At 36.6% G+C, this 22,053-nt stretch overlaps 1 protein-coding gene across 1 annotated transcript; it reads right to left on the bottom strand.

Annotated features, from left to right (window-relative positions):
* Positions 1–2,295: 2,295 nt before the first annotated feature.
* LOC105439717 (G-protein coupled receptor GRL101-like) lies at positions 2,296–4,147 on the bottom strand. Its single transcript, XM_030986480.1, has 3 exons — positions 4,098–4,147; positions 3,859–3,936; positions 2,296–3,352 (listed from the first exon to the last, which is right to left on the bottom strand). Exons 1-3 carry the CDS (start codon positions 4,145–4,147, stop codon positions 2,296–2,298), a joined length of 1,185 nt encoding a protein of 394 aa, XP_030842340.1.
* Positions 4,148–22,053: the final 17,906 nt, after the last annotated feature.

Genomic DNA, 22,053 nt, shown 5'->3' with positions numbered 1-22,053 from the left:
AAAAACCTCCATTGATAAATAAAGGTGGCATGCTGAATGTTTAGGAAATATTTTTTCCTGTTAACTTTCCTTTTCTTTGAATGGAATTTTATATTTGATTTAATTCCGATTTTTATTATTGTGATGTTCTTTTGGGTTAAAAATATATACCATCTTTACTCCTTTACTGCTTTTTTTTTTGGAAGGTGGGGGAGGGGGCGAGTGCCCCCCCCCCCCATGTCCGGCGCCTATGAGTAGACCAATTATGCTATTAGCAGATATCAGCGAACACTTTTAGACCTGACATGACCGAGAAATATTAAACTATCACTAGGGTAATTCAACACAAAACTGGGTGTAATATAACCAAGACAGGGTACAATGTGCCAAATTCTGTGTAAAATTTAACTCATAACTCGGTTAAGTAAAATTCAACTCAATACTGGGTAAAATGTACCGAATTGCTGGACAAAATGTAACCAATAAATCTTTACCTTCCAAAGGCCTGGAGTGGGTTCAAATCCCACCATTTCAATGATATTGACAGATATTCTTGAAAGCAGACTCGGTAATGCAGGCCAGGTTTAATATATGACAATGTTGGATGAGTTACTTCCATTTTAGCCATTTTGCTAAAGTTAATTCAAAAGCATGGGTTCAAATCCCACTGCTGCTCTATCGTAAAATACGTTTAAGTGTTCTTGTGGGCTGACTAATTGTTTTTCTAGGTTAAATCCCCTGCTAAACATTCTAAAAGGGTTCCGTTAGTCTATTGATTTACGGAAAGCTCAAAATGATGTGTCAATCTGAAGTTAAACAAATTGATTATCTCATAAAATATTTGACTTATCCTATACATTCATGCTAGGATTGTTCAATTTGTTGCGGTTTCTTAATTGTGTGCATTATTACAGTAATGTTTAGGGAATTGATAAATTGACACAGGGCATTCCATAGTTCACCTGACTCTTCAAGGGTGGTATGATGCAGTCAGTATTGAAGAATCCAATCCAAGGGGTGCATGGTGATGATGGGTGTAGCTGTTAGGTATACGCCCAGGTGGATTTAGAAATGCAAGACAACAAATCATATTCAGAGTACTATTTGAATGAGATTTAGAAGCTGAATTTATTGATAAGTTTGCAATTTATTATTTGTGTCCAAGCTCTTCTTGGTGAAGTGTGGTCATGTGCAACATACCATCATCGACATGAATTGTAGTAAATTCAATGAATTAACCGTTAAGTCCACATATATTCGTGTGAATAAGGAAATACGTGTAGTAAATGACAACAAAAAACTCTGAATAGGACCATCGAGCTGAAAGATAGACTAATGCTTAAAGGAGAAGTCCATAAAAAGTACAAGCCTATTACAAGGATTGTCACTTTAAATCACCGATGTCAATTTTCTACTTGTGCATACTGAGCGCGATGTGGGTTTAAAGAGTTGTGACATAACACCGAAAGTGCAGTCTACAGGGGCGGCGATCGCCCCCCCCCCGAAAATTTTAAACAGTGCAACAAAAAATGTATAGCAAATACTGACTAAGACTGCAACACACTTTTAGGCTCTGGAGGGCCCAAGAGTGCAGCATTTAGACTTTATAAAAATACACAAATCTTCTCGCTCGGTTTGCTTCGCTCCCTTGAATAATATCCTTCAAAATGTACAAGTAAATATCGCATCTCTCCCCCCCCCCGAAGAAATCACCGCCCCTAGCTGTCTATATACAGCACTTTATAAGCTAGCTGTGTATATGACACTAATACATTTATTCGATTTTGAAAGCCTCTCCCCGTTTGCCCGCTTTCAATTATATAACTAAATTAAATTGTCGTGCTTTGAATGGTACTTTATCGCTGGTCGTTGGAAGTTGCTAACGAAAAATCGTGACCGAATCTTGATATCAGGTTTGAAGAAAAAAAAGAGGATAATTTACGGGGTGGAACAACGCCCTCCTAGGTTCTATGCCGCTCTATCGCTTCTCCACATCTGTGATTCTTCGTTCAAATTTAGTTATAATTCACTGTAACGATAGAACTGCTGATTTGTTATTGATAACTTGGATTCCCTTAATCCCCGGGAATTTTATCTAAACCAACTAAATACATAGTACTCTCAAAGAATTAAATAATTTTATTTTATTTTAACTGGTTGGTGAAAGTCTTAAATCTAGCACATTAATTGACACATTTTACATACCATGTGCAGTTATATTCTTCCCCTGTCTATAGGTAGGATGACATCAATTTGAACATACCGAAAAATGCTTCAGAATATAATGATGTCATCATCGTAGCACAGATATAAGAGTCATTTGGAAACCATATTTATGATGGTGTAGAGATAGGGATTGAGAGATGAATTGATAGGCAGAACGAAGACCACCAACCAGGCGTAGATGTCCGGCGTTACGTTGACCCCGACGGTCTGGACTAGGATACCAAGGATGATGATTGGCATCCAACAGAGAAGGTCAGTGCCGACAATCAGCAGCATCTTCAGCGCCATCTTGATCTCGTTGGCTGATTGGTTGGTTTGACCAACTTTAGCGCGGACAAAACGGGCCTTGATGAAAATGGCAATGTACGAGAGAAAAATGACAACGAAACCACATAGATTGATACCAAGGAAAAGAACAATGGAGAACTTCCAGGTTGATTCGGTCGAGCCAGCGATCGTGGTGAAATAGGGTATGCCATACTGGTTCGATGTCCTGGTGTCGGTCTCTTTGTAGAGATCCGTAGACTTTCGAATGAAAGGGAGTCCAACGCATACATCACTAAGACCATAGGCATCTGGATTGAGATTATTCAGCAATATGCCTCCGGCGCTGAGAAGTCCAGATCCTACCCAGATAACTGCAATTGCAACGCGGGTAGACAGAACGCCCAAACGCCAGTTGCTGAACGGGAACACGACACAAATGAATCGGTCAAGACTGAGGAGGACGAGCAAGAACACCGACGTCTCACTGCTTAGAACAGAGATGAACCCTGCGATCTGACAAGTAGTGCTGGCCCTCCACTCCTCAGCACGACCCTTCCAGAAGTAAGACTCTCCAATGTAGATATCCATCACGGCGAGGAGCACCATATAGAGACCCATCAAGAGATCAGACAGGGCCAGGTTGGTGATGATCATGGCCTGAATCTTGGCTACCCTGGTCACAGGGGTACTCCTCAATCTGACGACCAAGACGAAGGTGTTTCCCAGTAAGGCACTTATCCCTAGGATCCATATGAAGACCTTGATGGTAAAGTTCTGAAGGAAGGTCTTGCGGCAGGTGAAGAGAGGATGAGGAGGGCGCTCTTCAATACAGTGTACACTGGTCGGCGCCAGACAGCAGAAACGTGAATCGTAGACATACCTGATGGAAATAATGAACATGGGACTTAAAATGTGGATGAAGGATGAGAGATATCTTCAGGATAAAAACTTATTTGTATTCGGTGCCATGACGAGTCCAGAGGCATGAAACAAAAGGAGAACCGAAACCCAGTAACGAAAAATTAACCTGACCCATTACTATGATATCTTTTAAACCTATAATTTGGACAAGCATGAAATGCTTTCAGGAAAGTAACGATGTTCAGCTACTTGAAATCGGGTAAAATGCCTATTACAACATTACATAAAATCTAAATTATTTCCTCGTTAGTGTAATATGTTAAGAGTATATTTTGGTTGCCCTCCTTGGTGACTACGCGATACGTATTTTGTTTGTATCGGGTAATTTTGAGACATTGAACCCCTAGAAAATGACATTTTCTTGTCAAAAGTTAACCCAAATGCAAACCCTTTATTAAATAGAGAGAGACAGATAGAGATATATTATATACAGAATGAACAAGACAAAACAAAATGTTGACTTACACAGCAGATAAACTGTCCAGGCCTTCAAAGATTTCAGGATAAAGTGGGATAGATTTGGGGCTCAAGGATGTAATGACTCTGTGTAATGAAACAAGGAGTAAACAAACAAAAAAAATGAATTCTGACAAACACCATAACACATGTGTTATTGTCTGTTTGGAGTCAGAAAGGTGTTAACTCATATCATTGTACACAAAGTTAACGCCCTTCTGACTTCAAAAAGTCGTTTTATTAGTTACTGAATTTCGTTTGCCTGTAAACCTCGAACTGATCTGCTGAAATCAGCCATTATCATTTTATACTATTAAATTATCACACATATTGCGCTAATGAGGAGAGGTAAATTAACCCAATCGAGTTTTGAAAAATAATAAACTGCTATCAAGGACGCGTGGATAAAGGATTTCTCTTTCATTTTATCCACAGATCCTTCGTCAAGCAAACGTATTTTCCCCTGTCTACAAGCCTGAGTTTATTGAATTTCACAAATAAATTATATACGATCAACAGGTTCCAGGGCAGGACTGACAAATTATTCCCTTTAAAGTAGGATTTACAGGTAAATTCTTAATTAAGACCAAATCTTCTATCAAAACAATTTACGACGGTTAATATGTGACTTATTGAAATTTGATACAAACATTTATGTTCATTTATTGTTCCATGGTTCACAAAAAAGAAGTACAAGCTCTGTAATGCTCCATCAAGCTATTACTTTAAAAACTTACAAGTCCGTTACTTTGGAGAGATTTTTAAAAGCTCCCGGTTCAATGTGTTCTATTAGACTCTCGCCAAGATTCCTGATGGAAAAGGGGAAAAAAATATATAAAGTTTTGAACAAAATAATTATAATTGTGTATAAAACACGAACAGAACTACTTTTTAAAAATCAACCTAAGGCAATTGCAATAGCTTGGTGTACAATAGGGTAATGAAATTGCTTTTTTAGTTGATTTTTCGAAAATAGTTGCTATCGCGTTTTCTTAAAAACGCACATAGAAGAAATGTTCGTTCTTTACAATGACTATCATATGAAGAGCTTGATTCCAAAACGAGCTAAATCCATATTTTATCAAATTTGAATGTTTCGTCTTAAAATAATGATTTCCTACATGGGGACAAAAATGCACTATATCACATTCTAAATTTCACCAGGAAGTATGAAGTAGGTACAATATCATGTTTCATTCCAAAAGGAGCTAAATCCACTTGGGAACTTTTGAGTAAATCACCTTCTTTATTTCTCCACTTTCCCTTTAGCCATGTACCTTCATGTTATTATATATGTTAAAGGTGTTGCCCTGGACCAATAATGTGGATTTAGCTCCTTTTGGAATGAAACTGTGATATGTTGTTTACTTTCTTTTCAAAAGTTTTTTTAGTTATGATTTTACTATTATTATTTATAGGAAAGGTTTGCTGCTAAATTTAATACAATTTCAGTGACCTTATTAAGAAAGTTTTGAATTTTGTAGGTTTAATAACATGTTTCATCTCAAAAGGAGCTAAATCCACGAAAATAAAAAATAAAAAAATTAAGTAAAAATCAGAAAAAATGGTAGATTCTTTTTTAATCATATATTATTGGTCCAGGGTGACACCTTTAACATATATAACAACATGAAGGTACATGGAAAAAGGGAAAGTGGAGAAATAATTAAAGGCGATTTACTCAGAAGTACCCAAAGTGGATTTAGCTCCTTTTGGAATGAAACTCTTCATATATAGAATAGGACATACACATAAAAAATGAATACATAACATGTATTTAGGTATGTGTAATAAAGTATTATATACTTCTCTTTAGAAATCTAGCCATCTGATTGGTCGAAATTGCAGTCGTGATTTTATAGCCATTCTCCCGTAAAGAGACGATACGGACAATGCCAGTAAATGTCAATATTTCATAAGTGATATTCCCGAAAGATTCCGGGTACCAAGAAAATAGTTGAATTTTACTGCGATCCCTATTCATGAGTAATATTCCCGCAAGATTCCGGGTACCAGGAAAATAGTTGCGACCCCATTGGTTTACGTGATAAAACTTAGTTTGTGCGCAGCGCGCGCAGCTACCACTAAGTTTTTGTGCGATTAATTTGGTTTCTACAAACACAACGCAGATGACCGCAGATCTCGATTGTAGGCCTAGATATACATGTAATCTCCGATATTTTGGTTTTTAAACCTTATTTTATGTCCAAATAAGCTTTAAAAAATGGCTGAAGAGACTCTTCCTAGGTTTGGACTTCTTGATGATGATCAATTACAAGACTTGATTAATTCTGCGGACAGCAAGAACACCAAAAGTTCCGTGAAATTCTCTGTAAAAATATTCGAAGACCAGGACTACCTGCAAGTTATCAACACATACCTCGATAGCATAAACAAACTTGATTACCATGATTAGTAAGTCGCACATGTATGCTATGACCCTTTTTACGGTATATAAAAGATATAATGACTGCTTTAATATTCGAGGAATAGTTGTTTCATGTGCTCTCGGGGGTCCTCTTGAGCCTAATATACAACTATTCCTCTAATAACAGTCATTGTATCTTTATCATAACATTTGTTCTGCTTTTTACGATTTTAATAACACGACCGCAACTACTTTCGTAAAAGTAATACCATTTGTACACCCTACGTAATTGTATATCAATGGGCTATAGAACAAAAAACCCTTGTACAATCACACCAGGCCGATTACCAGCGGACAATTACCCCCTATACAGGACTATTACCTCCTGTGGACTATTGCACCTCCCCCAGGAAAATGTTAAATTTAGAAAGTCCCGGAGAATTATGAATGCATTGAAAAATAATAAAACAAAAATCAATATCACTAAGGCTTCAGTTCATTCTAATATCGTGTAAAACATGATAATAATTAGAGGAAAAGAGTGGCGTGCAACAGAGCTTTAAAATTTTAATTAAACAGTCGATATTACTTACGCCCGTAGCAATTCTGTTTCGATCCCGTAGAACAGAGAAGCGTTTATTGATGTCAATTGGTTCCACTTCAAGATTCTACAAACGATAACAAGTAGTTTGTGACGGTTGTAGTGATTATGTAACATTAAGATGATACATACATGAAAGCACATATTTTTGTATAAGTCTACAAAACTGTTCTAAAGTGTTGACAAATGAATTACAAATGTCTTTGTTTTGTTGTATTCTTTGTAAAATACAAACAACCAAAAAATGGCATTACATGAATTAACTTATCTCACTAAAGTCATTCATCAGATTTAGCCGTACAACAGTGTACTTATAAATGGGTTAGAATTTGTCTGCTTACAATCTCTGAAATGAATTTCCGAGATCCTTAAATGTCCCAGGGCTAAACTCCGTAATCGAGTTGTTCTTCAGGTCGCTGTAGAAAAGAATGAAAGTTAAGTTAAAACTTGAACTCAAGTTAGCTATATAGGTTATGTCTTCTAAAAAATCACGGACAGTGTTCATTAAACAGGGTTAAATGGACAGATGTTAATAGTATAATTATGATTTTATTTAATACGAGAGACTACAAAATGATGAAATAATCATGATACGTAATTTAAAGAAAGAGCTGGGAAGAGAATGTTTAAGGAAAATCCCATCGCAATAGAATGTGATGGAGAATAGGCAAAAAGAGAATAGGGGAATTAGAGCGTGCAACATACTAGCAATACCATGATGAAAGGAATAACAAATATGAAAGTATAAGGTCCTTCGGTAAATTTATTATCTCCTCTAATGTCTCTTTATATGATGCATTATATGGAATGGATCTGAATTAATTTAAAAAAAGACTAGTGTTCTTTACAATATCCCTTCTTTTATCTTTGACATTTGTAAACGAAGGAAGCATAAAATGAGAGTCCTATACGTCGTACATTGCAAAGAGATTTTGTAAATCTTGAAAGCACCCGTCTTCGAATCGAGTCACATAGTTGGACGTCAAAGTTCTGAAACAAATCACAACATTAAACAAATTAAAATATAATACAAATACTCCGAAAATATGCTGTATACATATATGCCCACAATTATACCATTGTTCTCGTCATTTAGCCAGGGGCGTCAATCTTGACATACATGGAGCTTTACAAAATCACTGTCATAAGTAAATTCATAGATCCAGTGATCTCAATGCAGCAGACAGCAAGAAACTGTGCAAACTGATCACTTAGCTCCAATTTTTTTTTTACAGGAATGGATGAAAGTTTGCCTTATGTTAAGGTTGGTACAAGCTTAACTCAATGTTATAATTATTCCAACCATTGAGAGTTTTCTGTATAATTGTTTTTGTTTTTATTATTGTTATTAATAATAGTGTTATTATTAATATTTTTATTATTTATCATTATTATTGTTATTTATACTATTATTTTTATCATTGTTTATAAGTATTAGCATTATTATGTTTGTTTTTTTCGCATTATATGCCTGTGACTAGTATCAAGAGTCCGTAACCAAGAGCTATTAAAATCGAATGGAGATAATTGTTGCAAAAAATGTGTAAAGACACTGGCGCGACTAGGATTTTCAGGCACGCGAGGGGGAGGGGGACTATTTAACTATGTGAAATAACAACAACAACAACAATGATAATGATAATGATGATAACATTAATAATAATAATATTTTAATGCTAATAATAGAGATATTAATGATAATAATTATCTGATAAATGATACTAATGATGATGATAAGAAAAATTAGAAGAAGAAGACGAAGAAGAAGAATAAGAAGAATGATAGTAGTGATTATAATTTAATAATATTGATAACAACAACAACACCAGAAAATGCTATATTACTCACAACACTCCCAAGTAGTGAAGATTTCGAAACAAACCTTCCCCCAGAACAGTCAGACGATTGTTTTCAAGTTCACTGATAATCAGATAAAAAATAAAATCAAACATGATCGTAATTGCTTTTGAAAACTTAATTTAAAGGCAATTTAGGAATATATTCTAGGGAAAGGAATCTAACTAAAATGTAGACCCCCCCCCCCTCCATCAAAAAAAAGTATACCTACAGTATGTATAGACGAAATAACCCGTCGAATACTCCTGGTGGCAAGTAGGTTAATTCACATGATGCAAGATACCTGAAATTAGATTTGAAACAACCGAACAATGAACAAAAGAATTGTTTATGGTAATGCCAAATGGTGATGATGATAACGATAATAAAAATGACAATAACGATAACATTAATGAAAATAATAATAACGATGATGATGTTGATGATAACGATAATTATAATAGTGAAAATAACAATTTTCAATGTTTCTCGTAATTTACAAGAAACATTCAAAATTTACCAGTTACAAACAACCAAATCATATAAAATGCATTATTATTACCCCGGTAACTGGACTTAACTATTATTCCGCACATTAAAAAGCAGATTCTCTACCCCCTTGAGAGCATTCTACCCATGCAGTCGCCTTTAAACTGGCGCCTCACATGCTACGAGCATACCTCTACAATCAATCAAACAACGACACCTCTAGGTCACCTGGAGATGATAAAGTTACTTACAAATTGTTGATATTATGCAGTCCTTTAAACGATCCCACTTCTAAAGTCAGAGGAATGCCTATCATATTGCTACAAAAGAAAGTGATATACAATGCAAATTTAATAGTTATTCCCGTTATTCGAATTTACTGATATTTCATATGACACAGTAACATCTATCGCTCTTGCTCTAACAAATATATTATGCGTGAAGATTTACAGGGACTGCAAAAGAACACGGATATAATACTTTAATTAAGTAATCCAAAACTCATTATACAAAAGTTAGATAATATTTTTGTTTCAAAGGCGGCGGGGTAAAATACTCAGGTGTAAAAATTGCATTTTATCAACTATAGTCGAAGTTAGAGTCTCAAGTGAGATGACAATCAGATAATATTACTATATAGAAGTAGTTTAAGACCTCATATTGCTTGAACGTGTTGTGCGCGTTGATGTGTTAAATGGAGTGGGTGTGTGTGAGGTTGGATGAGTGTATGCGAGTGTGTATACGGGAAAATTTAGGTGGGTACGTGTATGGCGCGCCATTTGACCAATAACCCCGATAAACACTGTTTATCGACGAAAAACAAGATTTATCGAGCGAAAAACAAGGTTTATCGAGCGATAAACATTGTTTATCGTGAGAAACTATGTTTATCGACTGATAAACAATGTTTATCGAGCGAAAAACAAGGTTTATCGAAAAACACAGTTATTCGTATTTCGTCAGGAGTGGGCGTGTTTCATATCCCCCTTTATCTGTCATCTATTTCTCCTCTCTCTCCATCCATCTATCTCTACCCTATCTCTCCTCTATCTCTCCTCTCTCTCCATCTATCTCTATCCATCTATCACCCGCTCGATCTCTCCTCTATCTCTCTTCTATTTATCTGCAATAACCATCCATCTATCCCCGCTCTACCTCTTCTCTATCTCTCCTTTATCTCTCCTCTATCTCTCCTCTATCTCACATTTATCTCTCCTTACTCTCCTTCCATCTACCCGCGCTCTATCTCTCCTCTATCTTCATCCATTTATCTTTAAAATATCTCTCCTCTATCTCTCCTCTCTCTCTCTCTCTCTCCATCTATATCCATCCATCTATCCCCGCTCTATCTCTCCTTTTCCCCTGCTCTATCTCTCCTCTATCTCTCATTTATATCTCCTCTCTCTTCAACCATCTATCTCTACCCTATTTCTCATACCGGAGGAAATAGATAAAAGGGGAGGAGGCAGAGAGGGAGTGCAGAGAAAGAAAAAGGAAAGAGAAAGGGAAAGAGAGAATTAGAAGAAAGAGAGGGAGAGACAGAAGGGTTATATTGAGAGGGTAGAAGAAAGAGAGAGTGAGAGAAAGAAAGGGGGAGAGTGAGGGAGAGATAGAGAGAGAGAAAGATAAGAGAAGGGGAAAACCTAGAAAGTTTGAAAGAGAAAGAGAGAGCTAGAGAGAGATAAATAAACATAAAATTTCAAAAATTGGGAAAAAAGCCTGGAATTGAGAATACTTCGCCATACCTCCACTCAGAAAATGTCGTTTGTGGTCATGAGCGCGAGCAAGTGTTACGGTGTTGGTATATTCTACGGTGTAAAGCGCACGTGCGGAGCAGTGCTCTGAGCTGGGTGCAATTTTAAAAAGCGCCCACTCCTGACGAAATACGAATAACTGTGTTTTTGGATAAACCTTGTTTATCGCCGACAAACAATGTTTATCGAGCGAAAAACACTCTGAATTATTTAGCAAATGGCGAGCGATAAACTATGTTTATCAGTCGATAAACATTATTTATCGTCGATAAACAGTGTTTATCGTCGATAAACAGTGTTTATCGAGTGAAACTGTGTTTATCAGTCGATATACAGAGTTTCTCACGATAAACAATGTTTATCGCTCGATAAACCTTGATTTTCGCTCGATAAACCTTGTTTTTCGGCGATAAACAGTGTTTATCGGGGTTATTGGTCAAATAGCGCGCCATATACGTGCACGTAGGTATACGATATTTTTGGCGTGTGTAACCCCGCAGAAGCATATCGTGGGTTCAACCAATCAAGGGGAGGGGGAGGGGCGCACTAGTTTTATTTGGTGGGTAGTTGAGGCCTGAGGGTAGGGTGTCACCGGTCTTACGAGATGGATATAACACCAATTTGCCAAATTTATTCTTAGAATTGTGTAGGGTTATCGTTTAATCTTCTGTTTACATTCACTTTCCCTAAATATAGATTTCGAGGGCGGGGATGGAGTGGAAGAGGCGAAAGTGGCTCTGTCATTTTCACTATGTAAGAAGGCCTTGATGATATTATCAGGAGTATCGGTAAAACAGTTTGATTAAGGATTGTGCCAACAACAAACATAACAACAACAAATTTAAAAACATTTGTTAAAAGGTCAAAAGAAAGAAAATATACTAATGCTACTTCTACTTCTACTAGTAAAACGCACGGCATGTCTGAAATTCTGAAAATGTAAAGTTTTGATTTCTTCAAATAAAGGTGTTAGTAAATAAATATATATCAGGATTGTGGCAAAGTAGAAAAGTACAGAATTCTAAATAACAATTATCTTGCAGTACATAAATCTGTGGCTAGTTAAATTCATATTGGGCTCATGCATGACTGCGAATTAATGAAACTGCATAGAGAGAAAATCATTGAATTGCGATAATTGTAGAATCGATTCCCGGTGGTAAGTGAGTTGCTCTATTCATGCTATTCAAAACGATATATAGCCACAACAAAAGCCTCCAATTTAAAAGGGTTTAACAAAAATTATTCTTCAAACAATCATCTTATGGTACACAAGGTGAATGTCAAATTCAAGTTAACTTCATTGTACTGGTATAATAACCTATAAAGCAACACCGAAAGGTAATTCCATTGTGTCTGTTATTGAAAATCATTGAATTGCGATAATTGTCAAACAGATTCTTGGTGGTAAGTGAGTTGCACTATTCACGCTATTGAAAACGAAATGACTACAATCAGCAGAAGGGCAAAATGTAAACAGTGGCGTAGCGTGGACTCATTCATGGGGGGGGGGGGGCAATTGTCTTTAGTCTACTAGATTTGTCCAACTTTTCCAACTCGAAATCTCTGAATTAATATTGTCTCTGAATCGTTTTCCAAATCCACATACTTGCTTCCCTCATCAGGTGAATGTCGTGCTTTCGTGCATATTCTACGCTATGCATACTCAATCAACATTTTAAAAATGTACAACAAATCTAGGTCAGTGAGTTTGCCTGTTTGGTGAACGTCTTGTTGCTCGTGTTGTTAAACATGACTTCTAAATATTATTCACCAACAATCTTCCAACTAATAGCAAGAGTATTTATCCTATGATCTAAGCTAAGCGATAATTTTTATTCGGAGCGAAAGCTTTCCTTTTCACTGTCCAATTAAAAACATGAGTATATCTTACACACACGTGTGCAAATCGAAAATGCTTTGACAATGTCCACATGCCATTCTTGTGTGATAATTTTAAAGTTTTGCATATTCCGACAGGGCCACTTTTTTTGCTCTTCGATTCTTCGACAACCATCAATGTTACATGAATATTACTTATCATTGTGTACGAGCCAATCTCAAAAATACTTCATTCTTCTAAATTAAACTCGACAAAATTATGACCATATACTGAATTAACCTGACTGATTGCAATGTATTTTGAGTTGGAAAGCTTTCTCACAAATCTAGGTCAGCAGGTTCAATGATGTGCCTCACACTTGCTATAGATGATTTATTGAAATATTTTTGATATCAGTCTTCATGTCTCCAGTCATTCTTTGTCACTGCTCATAAACGATAGTCAATAGCTACTTTAATGCTCGAACCTAAATGTCATCCTTTAAATGGTTCACATCACGTGCTCGGCTGAGTTGACTTTTTTCTTTCTTTCAAACCTGTTGAAACGGCTTTTCATATTTTAAAATAGAAGCATAGAAGCCTATAATGTCCAAAGTACGAAAAACGCTGCCTTTTCTTTGCTTTTTAGTCATTTCTTTGTCAAGTGAAAAAACTTCTCCTGGTGTTTTAAGCGGTCTCCTAAGGTTAATGCCAATTTATGGAGAGGATGGTCGATCACAAACTCTGACTCACATGTATGCATTCAAAGTGATCAATACTATTCATCTGTTTTACCTGATTGCATTTTTAGTTGTATGTTCGTTTTCTATATTCCAATTATGTTACCGATGTATTGATTAATGTCGAATTAACAAAGAAATAATTATTAAGTTACATATTTTTGACTCGCTTGGTAATACACGGTGATTCTCTCATTTTTGTAAATACCAATACAAATGAAGTGACTGACACTTAATAACAATTTTCCTATACATTATAAAAATATATCTTTCATCTAAAATTGAACAAATCTTTTCAACACACCAAATACAGGAACCCTTTCACTCAAATTTTCAGAGAAAATATGTTGCTTTTGCCAATGTTACTTTGCAATTGAGTGCATAATTATTTTTTCTTCAAAACCAAAAATTACATTTCCTCTTTGTAAACTTAATCTGTAAAGTTGTACGTTCATACATACATTCTGCTGTCTCATTCCAAATCTTTATTTACTAAATTCACAAAAAAGTGCACAATATCTTCTTACTCCTTTATTTTAAAAAAAAATACGAACATTTGTCTCACTAACGAGTTTAATCTTGTACAGTTGCTTGTTTTAAAACATAATCTTATTTACGATCTTGTATTAAAAATATATTAATTCAATATCAAGGGTAAAATGGCATATCCTAATCTGTATATTTGCACCATTTACACTTTTAGGGGTGTAATCTAAATGTCGTTCCCATTTCAAACAAAAATTGAGTGCATACACTTATTTTTTTCCTAGAAGTGTGTTGTATAATTATCTCCAGCATTGTAGGTCATGTACAAGTATTTTAATATAAGAAGGTATTACAGGGTCTCATAGAATCTTATTACATTTTCTATATCCATAATATCTACACTTTATTACTTCAGTTGACGTAATGAAAATTGCGAAATTAACAACAATTTTCAAACGGGGAGATAACAAACTTGTCAATAACTATCGTCCCATGTCCTCGCTGACATAACTATTAGAATTTGATCACATCTTCTATATCCATAATATGTACACTTTATTACTTGACGTAATAAAAAATGGGAAATTGACACCAATTTTCAAACGGAGAGATAACAAACTTGTCAATAACTATCGTCCCATGTCTTCGCTAACAACACTATTAAAAGTTCTTGAAAAACGCGTCTTTACAAGAACAACAACAACCGCTTTAATTATATAACATTTTCACATTTGGGTACTGCGAAAATCATAGTACTTTGCATGTAATTTTGTGCTCGAGAGAATTTTAGTAATATTTAAAAAAATGTTAATATTTTAGAAAAACCTCGATTTCCTGAAAATCAAATATTAGAAACTGTTAATGTACTACTACGAAAAGCAAGTAAAAGATAAAACTGTACATCATACCTTAAGATAACCATATATAAATTATGGAATACTGGCATATAGGGCTATGCAATAAATGCAAGATAAAACTTGATATCTTTGCTACAAAAAAAATCATGCAAAGTACAGTTCTCATACGGATATTTTTTTGTTGTAATAACACTCTCAAGTTGAAGGATATCTATCATTATCAACTAGGCCAATTCATGTATAAACTAGGTAAAATGAACTGTCGGCTAGCGCCAGACGTGTTGCCCTTTTGTGTGCGGTAGTGTCTATTTATACCTTTAACGAGATATTGTCAAGAGTTCATGTTTGTCTATGAAAATCATTGTTCATACAAATGTACTCGTGAATTATGTACATGCAGAAAAAAGGTTTTTTAAACATTTGCCGAACGATCCAATATTCGTTCCTAACCTCATTCCTGTCTCTCACTTTATAACCCCACCCCATCTTTCTCTTATTTACCGAGAGTTATAGCTTTCGTTTTATAATTATAATGTTATTTTGACCAAACTCTCTTCTGATACTACTTAACTAAGTTTTCAGGGCTTGCGTCATACATGCATTGCTTCTTTAGCATGCTCCCTTCGTCACATTTTATTGATTTTCAGTTCGTCAATGTTTCTATATTGTCTTTTTACAATCTTATTAAATTATTTTATGTCATTACTGAATTGATATGTATTTTGTATATGTTTAGTTTATGTTCACGATGAAACGATTAAATGGGTACCCGGTAGGATGCGACCGTCATTGTTGGTCAAACAGTTTTTGAGCCTCCAAGTAACGCCTGGCTGGAATGCTCCCCAGGGAGTGGAGATTGTGCACCCAGTGTGTGCGGGCAAGCACTGAATCCAATGACCGGGGTAATAGTATATCAGTAAAGCGCTTAGAGACATTTGTATTAAGCGCTATATAAGCGGAATATTATTATTATTATTAAACGGAAATAAATAAATCAGACTCAAAATAATAATAATCCGCAATATGCACACAATAACAAAACAAAAGTGCACAAGTGCGCTATGGAAGACAGAATGTGGTTCTCTTTGATATACTTTCTTTAAAACCAAGAAGTCAATAAAGGAGGAATGGAAGACAGATTAAATTAATAAACGTGAGAAAGGGAAAGAGGAAAGGAAATATAGAGAATGAAAGAAAGAGGCATAGAAAACGGAGTGGGTATTAATTATAGAAAAGGGAGAGCCAGAGGGAGATGAAAGCAGACATTTAAAAAAAAAGGAGAAAGGGACAGTGGGTGTTGTGCGTGTGACTGAGGGTTCGTGCGCGCGTGTGTGACATAGAAAGAGAGAGGGGGGAGAGAGAGAGAGAGAGAGAGAAAGAGAGAAAAAAAGGAAAAAACCACACATCGGTCACATTATTTCGGGTGAAAACTAAACCACTGGTGATATTTAATTGAAAACAGTTATAATGGTCTTACAGTATGACAGCCTTCTTGGCCGTGCTATTAATGTTGTCCTTCTTCCAGGCTTTCGTGGCGTTTACCCAAAATGGCTGCCAGTCACGTTCCTCACAAAAGTTCGTTGGATTGTCCTTTTCATTGAAGGGGGCTTCACCGCACACATATCCATCTGGGCATTTTACAATTTCTTTTTGAGAGACCACAAAACCAATATGCGATTAAATAGCAATCATATACACACTAAAATTGTCCTTTTGATAATATCGTAGTGGTAAGACACAAACTCATTAATTCACTAACAAAGGCCTTCTGCTCTATAGAGAAAATGACCTTAAATTGAGCTATAAAAATACTTTGAATATTTTTGCACATATCAAATAAATAAATAATAATATTAAAAACAATATAGTTCTTTTGTACATCGAAATATCTCTCTCCGGGCTTACAAAGTCTAAAATCGAATCTTACTATTGCTTCTCATATATTCCATGCGAGAGTTACACTGCACTCATTTACATTAATCTCTTATGAATTAGAAACTTTAAGTTCCCCCTCTTTTCATTTCTATATATTTCAAACGTTTTAGTTGAACTCTATTTGGCTCATTCAAACAGATAGTTCCGTTTTTATAATTTGTTAGCCGCTTAGAAAATCCCATAGGCCTTTTGCAACAAAGGAAACACTTTTCCATAGGTTTGACGGATAATCACATAAGGGCAGCGATTAAGGATAAACGTTTGCGTTTTACGATTGCATTATGAAATACTGAAAAATTGATAGGTCAATGAAAAATACAATGTATAAGTCAATTGAAAAATACAATGTACCAAAACCCCTAAAAATATCAATAATAATGACAAAAATAGTAATAATACAAATGATAATAATAATAATAACAATTTTTTTCAATCGAGAGAAGCCCATCAGCATCAGCTGTTTCCCCTGAGACCCCTGCGATGATTATTACCTCAGCAATTGGCAGGTACCCTGGTTGGAGAGTGGTTAATGTGGATAAGTGTCTTGTAAAAAGACACAACACCTCTACGAAATGAATTAACCACTGCACCACAACACAATTACGGAGTCACAATAATGCAATTCCAAAATTCAATGCACTTGATTCATCAATGAGGGCGGTTCGATGAAAGAGGGGGGAGGGGGGTGTTCCACTTACCGCAATTTTCTTCATCATCGCGTTGAGGGCAGTCATACCATCCGTCGCATCGAAGTCTATCGAGTAGGCATATGTCGGTATCGCGACACCGGTAAGGACACTCTACGTCTACGATAAGAAAAACGAGCAAATGTATTGATGATGTGGATGATGATGACCATGATGATAGTGAATTGTATACACTCATGTCATACGGCATTTACATTCTGGTATTTTTTCATTTGTTTTTTATTATTATTATTATTATTATTTTTTTTTTTTTTTTTTTTTTTTTTTTTGGGGGGGGGGGGTGGGGGGCGGATCAATATATATAAGGAACGATTGTCCGTCTGACGTTCGGATACCATTATTCACAACTGTACCTGCAACGATAGGTTATAAATAACTGCAAATGCTATGCGCGTATTGTATGCAGCAAAGACTGAGTGTAGACGCAGACACTATCAAAAGTGACCCAATGGTAGTATCTGCCAGGAGTCGGGTAGATTTTGATCTTCATAGTTGGTTTACCAGGGGCAGTCAACAAAGCCAAACCAAACAAAAAGAACACAATCGTAACTTTTTTCGAAATATCGACTCAAGGGCGATTCAAATTTGTTATTGTACATCCCATAATTCAATGACGCACAAGACTTTTAAAAATGCTAAACACTTTTGAAATGGCTGCCGAATAAAAAATATATAATTATTGGGGAAAAGTTTTATATGCATGAAAAGCTCCGAAAATAATTCATGCTTAAGCAAGCACCGCCCACTTAAGGCCCGGTCACACAGAGGGGACGCATGGGGAACGCACGGCCAGCGTGTTGGAAATTTGCAATTTTGGCCAGTGCGTTGTCGTGCGCCCAACTTTTGTCGTAGCTACAACGAGCTGACACCAAATGCATAGCATGTTGCTAGCGCGCTGAGCGCATACAGGGCGCATACAGTGCGCATAGAGACCGTACCCAGAGTGCACATGATAACAATTTCCACGAATGCACAGCGTGTTGCTAGCGCGCTTGACGAATGATCCACGCATGCACCGCGTTCTACGACGCACGGCCAGCGCATTGGAAAACGGAAAAGGCCGTGTGCCAAACTTTTGTCATGATTTTGGAAAAGCTAGCGAGCTGACACAAAATGCACAGCGTGTAGCTAGCGCGCTAGTATGTCTGGCGCTGGTCTAGCGCGCCCAACGCACGTCTGGCGTGCCTTTGGCGTGTACATTCATGCTTCGAGCTCTGCGCACACTTTTGAGCATGCTCAAAAAATCCCGACGCACACAGCGAATGACGACGAATACATAGCGTGGGTCCAGCGCGCTCGATGAACGAGTAACGAGTGATGACGCACGCCTAGCGAACGACAACGCACTGGCCAAAATTGCAAATTTTCCATGCGCCGGCCGTGCGTCCCCCATGCGTCCCCTCTGTGTGACCGGGCCTTATAGGGTATGAAAACTAGGTTGCGCAGGAATTAACCTTCCAATTTGTGAGAGGTACTTATTTTTCAGGTAAATGGGTTACCTGAAGAATAAGTAGCCAACATCTGTGACATTTCTTTATTCAACAAACCGTATTTGAATAATCAATTTACATAATCCCCATCTGGTAATTAAGTAAATCAATAAATCTTGCAATAACTGAAATGTGGGGTTAAGTTTTTATTCGTAGTCATATACAAAAAAAAATACAGTTTGTAACATGGAAATTACAACATATACCATCACCCCCATCCTGACTTCCATGAACACACAACTGAGTCTACCAGGGAAAGTTACAATGCTACAATAAAAAAATGCAATTCCTGTTCCCTCATGCATAAAAAATTAGTTTAATAAACCATGAAGTTTACTCAGCAAATCATAAATGTATCATATTACCCTCAATTTTGTAAACTCCAAAGGATTTACCTCTCACAAATTGGAAGGCTAATTCCGGCGCAACCTAATGTTCATACCCTTAACAAAAGTGAGCAGTGCTCACCCAAGCATGAATTATTTTCAAACTTGTTGGTGTCATATTGAAGTTTAAGAGCTTTCCATCCATATAATTTTTTTTCCCTAGAATCATATATTTTTTATTCGGCAGCCATTTCAAAAGTGTATAGTTTTTTTTTGGACGCACTGTAGAAAGATTTTTTTTTCGAAAGTAGTCGCGTTCGTGTCAAAGCAATATTTGTGATGACTTAGAATGTTTTGCTTCCTTCCGATACACCGCCTGGGTGCCACCCCCCCCCCCCCCGACACACACACACACACGCACACACACACATACACAACCGACCTCCGGGTAACATGACCAAGAAAAGAGAATGAGAACACACCTGGAGTCAGACAGCCGCTTTCATCAGAGAAGTCGTGACAGTCGACAACCTTATCACACCTAGCGATCACGTCAATGAACTGCATTCCAGAACGGCACATGAAGTCGAGTGTGTTGGTGAGACAAGCTTGAACGCGTGAGTCATTAGTGCGACCAGTATCTTTATGACGTTAAAAATATTAATAATTGCATTTATTATTTAAAAAAACAAGAACATGATCATCAGCACAAAAAAAATAACAACAGCAACAGGCGTGTTAGTACATATTATACTTAATTAACAGAGATTGAATCTAAAAAAGTTTTCAGTCCTTTTAATGTGTCTAGAATCAATAAGAGTAAATTGTAAATATTGGTATTTTTTCAAAAAGTCTTGTCAAAGGGGGAAACTTTCCGCCCCATCCCCCTTCTCCGGGGTCGGAGGAAGCACATTCGTATTCCCCAAATCTCCGGTAAAGGGCTACTTTTCACGCAACGAAGTTCGGCCCGTAATACACAAAAATCCGGCCCGTATTGACTTCACACACCAGAGATAGGGGGAGGGGTTGCTTTCAGAGAGAGGGAACATGCATACACGTACCCTAAATAACACTGAGTGGTGGGGGGGGGCGTTGTTAAATTATGCGGTTCCTGGAAAAAAGGGCACCTACAAAGGGAAATCTTAAAGCGAAAATAAACCATTTGTTAAAGACATTGGTATATACCCCTACATTGTGATTATTATTATTCACTTTATACACCATATAAGAAATTGCTTAAGAATCATACTTTGCATCTGGGTGTGATGGTCTGAAAAATTATTTGCGAGGGAGTGAAGTGAGCGAGGAAACAAATTAAGATTTGTGAGGTCGCAATGTGAAAATTACATCTTAAAAAGAGGAAAAAAACCAATCCTGATGGGATAATAAGCACATTCTCATAACGGTAGACTGAAAAGAAGTAACATATTATTAAGTATATCATCTATAAATGCGTACGAGCGAGCTTTGGGGGAAATTGCTCCTTATAGTCGCGTAAAATTAGGGGCGCGTTTAATGATGAGATGAAAAAAGGGACACTTACAGAAAAGAAAAAGAAAATGTGTCAAAGTACAAAGAGTAATTATCAGAAGTGAAAATGGGGCACTTCTTACACCTTCAAAAAGATGCACTCACCAGGGATGAAAAGAGACAGTCATGAGAATAGGAAATGGGCATTTGTCGACGGAAAAGGGACCCCCATCATATTTTGAAAGGGGCATTTATAAGAGGAAAAAAGGGAAATTATCAGAGGTGAAAAGAGGCAATTATCGCATCCGAAATTGGGCAACGACCACATATGAAAAGGGGCACTTGTGTGATTGAAAAAGGGGCACTTATGATAAAGGAAAATGTGCATTTGTTGAAAGTAAATGGGCACTGATCAGATTTTAAAGGGGCATTGTGAGAAGGGGGAAGGGACTCTTTTATTAATGGGGGCACTTTTCACTGGTCCACTCTGCCTCCCCCCCCCCCCCCACAGGAGGGCCGCCTCTGCGTATATCCATCAATAATGCTTTGATTGTTAACACCTATAATTTGTTTTAAACGATAGTTAAATAGAAAATACCATTTACACGAAGCGTCCTGACTTCAAAGGCAAAACCCGCATGTAGGAGAAACCCATCACTGCAGAAGCGAACCGTCACCACACCCTCTGGCAGTAGAAGTGACGTCAAATTACCACTGACCAATGGGAAGGTTGTGACGTTAGTGCCGTGTGCAGTTTCGCTGCTGTGTGTCAGGGTAAGAGGATCCCAAAAATGTTCTACTTGGAGGATGTTGACCTTAATGTGACCCTGCATAGCAAGTTTCAGAAGAAAAAAATACAATTAGGCCTACCACTCCTTTGAAATATATTCATTGAAAAAAAATCTAGGAAACTAACCAACATTTTAAAAGGATTCTTTTACCCTCTTCCATGTATCATGAAATTTTAAAACAAATTAGAACTTTTAAATCACTTAACGGTAAAAAGAAAAAGAAAAAATGATGGTATGGTTGATTGAATAGTTAAAAAAAAAAAACGGGTGGTTAAAAAGATCTAGTTCACACTATGATCCGGTAAACCGCAATATATGTGAAAGAGTCTTATATATAATGACATTGTCAAGAATGCATTTGCCTATCTCTAAGGAAGAATAAGGCGATTAAAGAACCATTTTATGATGACAAGGTCATGTTTGAACATACTTCACCCATCATTCTGTTATTGATAGTTCAACGATTAAAAAAATTCATCGTATATTTTAATCCAGTACGTGCTTTTGCTCCAAATTTATGTATGTATGTGTTC

Source organism: Strongylocentrotus purpuratus, unplaced genomic scaffold (assembly GCF_000002235.5).
Source record: "Strongylocentrotus purpuratus isolate Spur 01 unplaced genomic scaffold, Spur_5.0 spur5_contig_837, whole genome shotgun sequence".
NCBI classification, from domain to species: domain Eukaryota; kingdom Metazoa; phylum Echinodermata; class Echinoidea; order Camarodonta; family Strongylocentrotidae; genus Strongylocentrotus; species Strongylocentrotus purpuratus.
Note: the sequence above shows the minus strand (reverse complement) of the source record. Positions and strands in the feature narration are given on the sequence as shown.